This window comes from Solanum pennellii, chromosome 2 (assembly GCF_001406875.1).
Source record: "Solanum pennellii chromosome 2, SPENNV200".
NCBI lineage: Eukaryota > Viridiplantae > Streptophyta > Magnoliopsida > Solanales > Solanaceae > Solanum > Solanum pennellii.
Genome location: NC_028638.1, coordinates 19,154,448 through 19,164,367, shown reverse-complemented (window position 1 = coordinate 19,164,367; position 9,920 = coordinate 19,154,448). Strand labels below are relative to the sequence as shown.

Here is a 9,920-nt window from a genome sequence, read left to right as displayed (position 1 = left end):
TGTTATGCTAATCTCACAATAAGGGTTGCCGTGAAAGGATATTCTCATGCAATTCCTAATGAGTGACTGACAATGAATATACAAGGGATTATACCCTATGACGTAAATTACACTTATGATTGATAAAGAAAGACATTTCAAAAGGGAATATAGCTTAACACGTAGTAATCTTGTAGATGAGGGGTGACCCTTTCCAAAGGAGGAAAAGTAGGGTTCACCATAGTCCTCACGCGATGGATAACCTTCTAGTCCAAAAGGGGCATAGAGTGATGTTACATTAAAGCCTCCAAGCTCCATAAACTATGTTTCCACCATAGGAATACTAGCTAGTGGATAGATTCTATGTTCATGTTTGCTACTACTTTGGCTGTTAGACCACCTTCCATCGGTGTAAGGTTTTGCAACACCGGAATCCATACTTAGCTCTTGTGGTCTATGTCTGTTAAGGCAAGTATTTCCAAAATTAAAATGAAGTAATGTACTATACAGTAACTAGGGTGACTAGAGAGGTTTGACATAGCTTAGGTAGGAGTAGGGGACTCTATCTATTCCTTCCACTAGTTTGCTTTGAGGGAATTCATAGGAGGTTGTTCTTGTGTTCTTATAATGTATATGCTATGAATAGGATGACTTTACGTGTTGATTATCCTATATGTTATTAGTTTCATTTATGAACATGTTATTGGTATATATTGCTAAATGTGATGATGATTACTCTTGATGCTATGTTATATGAAGTTAGGCTTTACTTATGGTCCTTTATTTGGTTTACTTGATTGAGTAGGGTTATGGGCTTTACTTTGTCTAGCTAAATGATGGGTTGTGGTTAAGGGTCTTGATTATGTTAAGATATTATGAACTTTTATATTTATTGACTTGTCTATACTTGATGATGGTTGTCTTGTGTTTTACATGGCCTTTACGTAAGAGTTATGTGCTAATTGTTTTATATGGGTTCTTGATATGCATAAGGCTTTTCAATGTAAATTTGCATGTTTTAAACAAATGTGCTCTTTAGCATGATTTCAATTATTTTATGTGCATATAATAAAACTTAGTACAATTGTGTACTAACCCCATGTTTATGTTTACTATAAATTGTAAGGTCCGGCTGTTGAGCATAGTTGACGGCCATTGAAGACTACTCGGACATTTCCGAAGTGTTTCAGTAAGTCCTCACCTTCCGAGGACGATGCCACTATCTTGCTATTTGATATTGATTAGTCTTAAAGACAATTTAGTTTATTCTCTTTCTTTGTTGACTTTGTATATGCCTATATGAGACCTTTATTGTAATGAAGTATGGTTTGAACCCAATATGTTGTATTCGATTTAAATTATTTAATATGAGACATATTCTAGACTTCTTATGAATCTACATTGCTATGTTATCTATGTGAAATAAAAGTAGAAGACTATGTAATCTTGCTATATGAAGGGTCTCTATGTATACTCGATATACCTATTATGTGTATGTAAAGGTCTATGTAAACCTCAATATAGAAGCTACGAAAAGTTTTAATTTCTCTGCATTTTTAACCTATGAATGTAATGATGTAACCTAAGAGGCTAGTCTTAGTCCTCAAAGAGGATGACAATGCCGGTTACGTATATGGGGTGCTCCCCGGACGTGACATCAAGTACGCCATGTTACGTCTAGGAGGTGCTCCCCGATTATGACACATTTAGGAAAACTGTTACAATTAATAGGCACACATACATAATATTTTATATTCACACCACCACTTCTCAAGAGTCAGCCTAGATTCACACATAATTTAAAAGGGAGTCATCTTTTCTCATTTGAGGAAAACTCAATACCTCCTTGTGAGGGTAAGATAGCATCACATCAAAAGTTTTATTAAGCATGTTCATTAAACCATCTCATGAAGTAAAATGCACATTTAAATGTTAAGATGCACGACAACATGAGAAACATACAATTTGTAAAAATCCCCTTTTCATGCTATGTTAGTTCTTCAAAACATGCATAACATAGTGTAATTTAATATATGCATATCATATGGATAACACACAACTTATACTCATATTCAAGACTCCATATCATAAACAAGCTTAGGAAATCCTCATTTTCTTGGAAATCCAATATCGTGCCTCTAGAGTTTACTTTGTGTGTGCTTTCACCTTAAACTTATATTATTGTTATAGGTATGAATAGTCGAACAAAAGATGCATGAAAAATTGATGAGTATATTGCTAATGTGGGAGTTCCTCCCCGAGGCAATCATGCTCCTCTTCTTGAGGAAGTTGCTAATGATGATCAAGCTCCGGCCAATCCTCCGGCCATGACGAATGAGGATATAACGGCTGCCTTTTTACAAAAGGCCCAAGAATTTACAACCCAATCACAAGCCAGCACTACTCAATATCAATCATAAATGCCCAAGCTAACCGAGAGGTGGTATTCGAGAAAACAAACATGTTAGCACCATGGCCTCCCGTATGAGGGATTTCACAAGGACGAATCCCCTAATTTATATGGTTCCAAAGGGGAGGAAGATCCCCAAGAGTTCATTGATAAAGTCAACATAATCCTATTTGCTATGGGGTTGACTATTAGTGATAAGGTCGAGTTGGATACTTACCAACTCAAGGACGTTGCGCAAACTTATTACATCCAGTGGAGAGACAATAGGCCTTTAAGGGATGGTTCAGTGACATGGGAGATTTTCAAGAAGGCCTTTATCGATAGATTCTTTCCATGGGAAAAGAGGGATGTTAAGGTGAAAGAATTTATCAACTTTCGTCAAGGAGGTATGAGTGTGCTTGACTACTCTTTGAAATTTACTAAGTTGTCAAAGTATGCTTCTTCTTTAGTTTCTGACCCAACGAATAAGATGAGAGATTTTCTAACGGGAGTATCCGATGACTCAAAAGAAGAATGTCATTCGTCTACGTTACCTGATAATATGAACATTTCTCGTTTCATGGTTCATGCTGAACAAGTGGAGGAGACAAGGGTTAAGAGGAAGAGTAGAGATGCTAATAGGGAAAATTAATTTGAAAGTGGTTCTTGAAAGGGTATGATTGATATACAGGAAAAGCCTAGGTTCAAAAAGATGTTTTCTAATCAAGTCCCTTCCAATTTCCCTAAGGCTCGTGATAATAGGGTGTCTAATCCAAATCCTAAAGAGGGAACGAGTACTAATTCACCAACCAAGAAACTACCTTGTGAAAATTGTGGTAAGAAGCATTACGGTGATAGCCCAATTAGGATAGACAATTTCTTTAGTTATGGTAAGAGTTGGCACAATGTGAAGGATTGCCCAAACTTTAAGGTTCAAGACAAGGGTAGTGGGAAAGATCAAGCAAGTGGTTTGAATGTGGATGTGCCAAAGAAGAATCCCTTTTAGGATTTTCGCTCTAGGGGTGAGAAAGAAAATAAACTCGATGCAGTGAACGGTATGTTAAAAGTCTTTTCTATAGATGTATATGCTTTACTTTATCCCGGTGCTACCTTGTAATTTGTTACTCCGTTAGTAGCTAAACATTTTGCCCGATATCTTGAATGAACCTTTCATTGTGTCTACCCCGGTGGGTGAGTCAGTTGTTACTAAAAGGGTATATAGAAATTATCCCATAATGTTACCCTATAGAATTACGTATGTTGAACTAGTTTGTAAGACCCCGAAAATGAATTAGGTGAAATAGATCCTAACATATTTGTCATGATGTTCTAATGTCCTACATAGTTTTAACATATGGTATAGAGGCAGTGCCTAAAATTTTATGTGCATTGGAAGTCAAACGTCAAGGGACCACCAAGACATTCGACGACTAAGTCACCTATGTGCCTCATATGTGGTTTTGTGTGTTTATGTCTGATTAATGACGTTGTAAGGTCCTTAAATGAGTCATTATAGAATATATAGGCAGTGTGTTAGGTTTCGTGGAGTTTCGAGGTCAAACGTCTTAGAACGCCCATGACATTCCAAAATCTTACCTTGAAATGACCTTATGTGTCTATGCATGTTTCGTTGAGTTTTACGTGTTCGTTTTGGATGAAATTAATGTGAGACGCGATAAATCGTATACAATTGTATTTGGGTTTGAAACTTCCGATCAAACATCCGCAAGGAACATCCAAGGGTCATTGAGAAAGGACCCAAAAAGTGGTGCCAAGACTGTCCAAGGCAACCCCAAACGACAGAGGTATCGACGGCTCGTGGGACAATCGACACCCCACCGATGGATGACGTTGGTGGATACTTGGTCTTGGGATGTAATACCCATGTTGATTCTCTAAACTCAACAACGGAAGGACAAGACGATCCATTTGTGTTCAAACGGTTAGTCGACTGCTCAACCATCGATGAGTCTTTCCTGCACGCCGCTTTACTGTTAAGTGAGGGGTGAAGTTATAATTTCACCCCAGTTCAAAATCAGAGTATTGGCGGTTATATAGTGGTATTTTGGGTATTTTAAATGTGTATATAATTCTTGAACACATTGAAGCGTTCATTCTTCCAAATCAAAATCCCCAAATCCCTTAGAAATTCTTTATGACTCCATTGAAGTCCTAAGTTAAATAACAGATTGGTGTGATGAATTGAGTGGAGATTATTCATCAAAGTGAAGAATTATATTCATCAAGATTTTGATTTTGATCCTTGAAACTATCTTCATCAAGGAGCCCAACTGTCAAGAAGTTTTCTAAATTTTCAAAGTTGAATTGTCCAATTTCATGATTCTACCATGGGTTCTTGCATCAATTGTTTTTAAACTTTTATTATGGATTAAATTTGTTATTGTATTAATGAATTTAACCTAAATTACCTATGAACCCATGAATTGGATCAACCCTAGTTTTTCACTAAGTTATGGGTTACCTATGTGGTTTTATGTGGGCAAGTTGAGGAGAATGAGGTGCAAGAGTAGATTCCTCCTCAAGTTGAGGAAGTTGAGAAATCTCCTCAAGGTGTTCTAGGTTAAGAGATTTTTTAAGAATGAATCCTCCTATCTTTCTTGGATCTAAGGTGGGAGAGGATCCCCAAGAGTTCCTAGATGGAGTGTTTAAGGTGTTGAGTGTTATTGGGTTACATCTGGGGAGAAGGCGGAGTTAACTTCGTATCAATTGAGGGATGTTTGTCAAATATGGTACACTCAATGGAAGGAAAATATGCCTAAGGAATCGGGTCGTATTGAGTGGGAAGAATTTAAAGAAGCTTTTCTTGGTATGTAATTTTCTTGGGAGAAAAAAGAAGTTAAGGTGGAGGAGCTTATCAATATCAAGCAAGACAATATGAGTGGTTAGATTTGTAAAGAAGGGGAAATTTAGTCCTTGTTATGTGGGTTATTATGAAATTTGGCAAAGGGTTGGCAAGGTTGCATACGAGTTGAGATTATGTACTGAACTATCTTTGGTTCATCTAGTTTTCCATGTATCCATGCTTAAGAAGTGCATTAGTGACCCCGAGTCAATTCTTCCTATTGAAGGTCTTGGAGTGAAAGAGAACCTATCCTATGAGGAGGTTCCGGTTCAAATGTTTGATCGTCAAGTGAGGAGGTTGAGGAAAAAGAGGTGGCCTCCATAAAAGTGTAATGGAGAAGCCACCTAGTTGAGGAAGAACCATGGGAGGTCGAGGCCGACAGGAAGTCTTGTTATCCTCATCTATTTGCTAATTAAGATAAGTGGTTAATATTAATAATGGTGAGTCCTCAAAGCATGCGAGGATAGGAGCACTATGTTAACTTTAACGTTCATTTCTATCTTTAGAGTTTTATGTGTTGCGACCCAAGACTATGTATTCATGATGTCATATATTGTTTTTGAGTCATATGTTAGAAGTTTTATAAAATTATTCGACATTATGTTTTTGGAGAATTTTTTTTTATTCTTTTCTAATTTTCATGTGTTTATGCAATGAATGATGTCTAAGGGCTTGTACAAGACCTTCGAGAGGTCAAGTACGCTGTTTTCTGACTTGAAGGATGCCTTAAATTCTAGGGTGTACTTTGGGTCATGAAAAACTTTGTATAAGAGCATAAGATTATGAAACAGTCTTAGGATGTCTCAAAACCATGTCTAAAAGAGTCTTATTCATTGGTGTGAGTTGCGACACATCTATGAGTAGGAGGCTACGTGATACTTAGGAAAGTTTCGATTCTTCATTCTTCAAGCCATACCATTAGTGTTTGGCTTGAGTAAGCCCTTCTTCTGATCTTTGCCTATTATTTTATCAAGGGTATGATTAACAATAGGGATAATTTTAGAAGGGAAGAATATGGCCATGAGGATCCAAAGGTTCTTCCCCAAGGGAATCATGTCCCTCCCAAAGTTCCTAATGCTCCTCTAGTGGAGAATGGGACTGTAGAGAAATTTAAAACTTCTATGACCTTGTTGGCTCAAGCATTCACGGCCCAAGCATATAGGGAGGGTGGTGGCTGGAACCCTATAGGGGGTATGTCTGCTTATAATGTTAGAAATGTCTTAAGTGTACCATACCAAACATCATCATAATTCAATAGCTATACTACACAATATAGAGAAAGTTTGGTCGGCATAGCACCAATCCAATCTCACAACTTCAATTCATAGCCAAATCAACAAACTCAATATACCAAGGCTCTTAGCTATAGAGATGATCACCAATTCAATCCAAATATACAATGAATCCAATATAATACAATATGAATTCATCAATTTAGGACATCCTACTAATAATTCTAATATGATTCTTTCATAATTCAATATCCCAAAGTAAACTACACAAGATTTCAATAGTATAGAGACATGATCAAATTACCCATATTATAGTCAAAACTTGGATTGCATATTTTGCATGGGTTCATAGAGTTTTTAGTCTAAAATCATCAAAACATACCTTAATTGTGAAGAAAAGCCTACTAAATTGACAGAGAAAACTTGGAAAATCAGTCTTCTTCCTTGGAGCATCAAGCCTTCATCAATGGAGGTTTTCGGAGAGAAGGAATGGAGAGGTTTTGTTTTGAGTTGAAGTTTTAACTTTGATTTGTGAGTTTAAAAACATAAAAAGACTTAACAACCGTCAATAAGGCTTCACCAAATTAAACCAAATACCCCTAAACTTAATAGACATTTTAACCAATTCAAATTTTACTTGAACGATGCAACCAAAACTGGGAGGTCACTACGCGTCGTGTAGGTATTTTCAATTCTTGGTTCTGGAAAATTTTGAGACAGAATGGTTAGTGATTCCCCCACGTCGCACGGAAATGTTTGCCCTTCCCAGTGCCAGCTTTACCATGCGCAGACACTGCCCATTCTTGTCTGGCGCGGCAGCTTGCTTGCCCAATGTATGGATCCTCCTTGGGGACCTTTAGGTTCGTCCCCGGGACTTCGTTGTAAGACATTTCAATCCTTTACATGTACTTCTATGTATAGGAACTATGGATACACAATTTCACCATAAAACTATCCCCCAAAACTCTACTACAAAACATTAGGACACACTAGTTCAATTTCGATTGGTTTCCGGACGTCTTCGACGTTTCACTTTCAAAGTCCTAAAACTGACTTCTAACACTATCATTAACCATTTTAGGATTTTATAAACTCATGAAACACATTTTAGGCTCTAGTTTAATCTAGCTCGTATGCAGGGTGTTACATTCTCCTCGACTTGGACAACATTCGTCCTCGAAATACACTTGACACATCTTAGGCACTATCAAGAGATAATAAACTCAATACTAGAAGAACATAACCATACCACACGACAATCAATACACATATTTAGGAGGAACGCCTAATTTCCACATAATTACGAGACTAAGAACAGAACAAGAAGGTAAAAACTATTTTTACAACTCATCATGCAATAAGACTCACATACTTCATTTCAATTAGGAGGAAATCCTTCTGGACACATTAGAATTTTAAAATACATTAATTTTATACACATTATAACCATTTTTAACAAAACAACAATTTAATCATTTTTGCAAAACTTTTACAGTGAGCACCAACAAACGTAAAGTGAAACATGCTCAAGTTTTAAAAAATGCACTCTTAAGTAATTTATGATAGAAGCATCAAAATATGAGAGATAAAACCATATAAACTCATTTTAAAACATAAACATAACTTCATCAAAAGCACAATGCAAGGAATCAATGAAAAATCAATTTCAACAAGATTCCCAAACACAATGCAATATGCAACATGCTTCTATGACTTTGTATCTCTCAGGCTTGAATTGAATAGAAGAGAAGAGACAACAAAGCAAAACTATAATACCCACCATTATCCCCCACCTAGAAGGAAATCATCACTACACAAGAGAGAAATCTATAACTTACCGATATTATCATCCGAATTTGTTCCCTTAGTTTGAAGAAAATAGAAGGATTCCTCTTTGGAGAACCACCTTTCGGAACACATGGAGTAGCTTCCTTTGTATCTCTTTCTTTAGCGGAAATATTAGGACAATCCCTCACATTATGACCATACTTACCACAACCAAAGCAAGTTCCAGTACCAACTAGAAACTTCCCAAAGTGCTTTTTCCCAGAAGTAGCACAAGTAGGTTTAACACCTCGAGAACTACTGCCACCCTAACCTTGACCAACATGGTTTGTAGCCCTCTTGTTAAAACTATTTTATTTTATCTCATTGGATCCACTCCTCTTCAAATTTCTAGAAATCCTACTTACCTTGGACTCATCAATGGATTGAGCATACACCATAAGTCTAGACAAGTTTATATCATTGTGAATCATGGTTGTAAAACATTCTTCTTTCTCAAGGATGGCAACACCGGTCACAAACCAACTCATCTCATCCCTAGGGTTAGACACAAAGTATTGAGCATACCTTGAAAACATGGTGATCATCAAAGAATACTCTTCCACACTCATGTTCCCTTCTCTAAGGTTAATGAACTCCTCAACCTTCACCTCCTTCCTCTCACGAGGAAAGTACTTTCCTAAGAAAGCCTCCTTAAAATCTTCCTACTCTATTGTACCCAACTGAACCGGCCTATTATATTTCCATTGGGTGTACCACACTTGAGAAACTTCCCTTATTTTGTATGAATCCAATTCCTCCTTTTACCTAGAAGTCACTTCCTTAGCACTGAACACATTGTACATACCATCAAGAAACTCTTAGGGATCCTCTCCAACCTAATAGCAAGAAAGATTAGAGGATTCATCCTCACAAAGTCTCTCAAACTAGAGGTTATGGTACTCTTTAAAGCATTCATTCGACGTTCAATGTCCCTAGTCACATAAATTATACATGCTTGGGCTAAACTAAGTAAAGCCTCTCTAATCTCCCCATTTGTCATGTCCGGGAGAACACCAGAACTTTATTACCTTGACGTCTAATAGGAACTTGATCACCTTCAGGAGGAACTTGATCATCTTAAGGAACTTGAACTCCTTGTGGAGCTAGGCCACCTTGGGGAGATTCCTCTTGCAATCCTTCTTCCAACCTTCTTACGACCATTCTTCTAGTACTCGTTTCCTAAAATAACAAAAGAAGATATTTGGAATAGACACTTTAAACCTCAACTCTACTGGCACGACAAAAGATTAATGAAGAAAGTGAAACTCTATCGTCATATAGCCTCTCGCAAGTAGAAGTGTCGCGACTCACATCATTGAACAAGCCTCTACTCGACGTGGCTTCTTGAGACTTTGGATTTCTAAGACCACTTTCATACACTATGCTCCGATACCAACTTTTTAACGGCTTGAGAGTAAACCAAAGAATATATGGTATTTTGAAATCACAACATGACATACCTGACCTCTCGAAGGTCTTGTACAAGCCCTTTGACATCATCCATTGCATACACGTATGAGAAGTAGTGTAGAATTAAACATTTCACATGACATAGAAATACTTCAAAATATCTCATTTATTGAAAAAGATAATGGAAGGCGAGTCTCAAAGTCGTCATCTTAGACATATG

At 37.1% G+C, this 9,920-nt stretch overlaps 1 protein-coding gene across 1 annotated transcript; it reads left to right on the top strand.

Annotated features, from left to right (window-relative positions):
• The first annotated feature begins 2,564 nt into the window (after positions 1-2,564).
• LOC107009802 lies at positions 2,565-3,374 on the top strand. Its single transcript, XM_015209131.1, has 3 exons — positions 2,565-2,775; positions 2,839-2,981; positions 3,060-3,374. The coding sequence occupies exons 1-3, from the start codon at positions 2,565-2,567 to the stop codon at positions 3,372-3,374; spliced, it is 669 nt and encodes a 222-aa protein (XP_015064617.1).
• Positions 3,375-9,920: the final 6,546 nt, after the last annotated feature.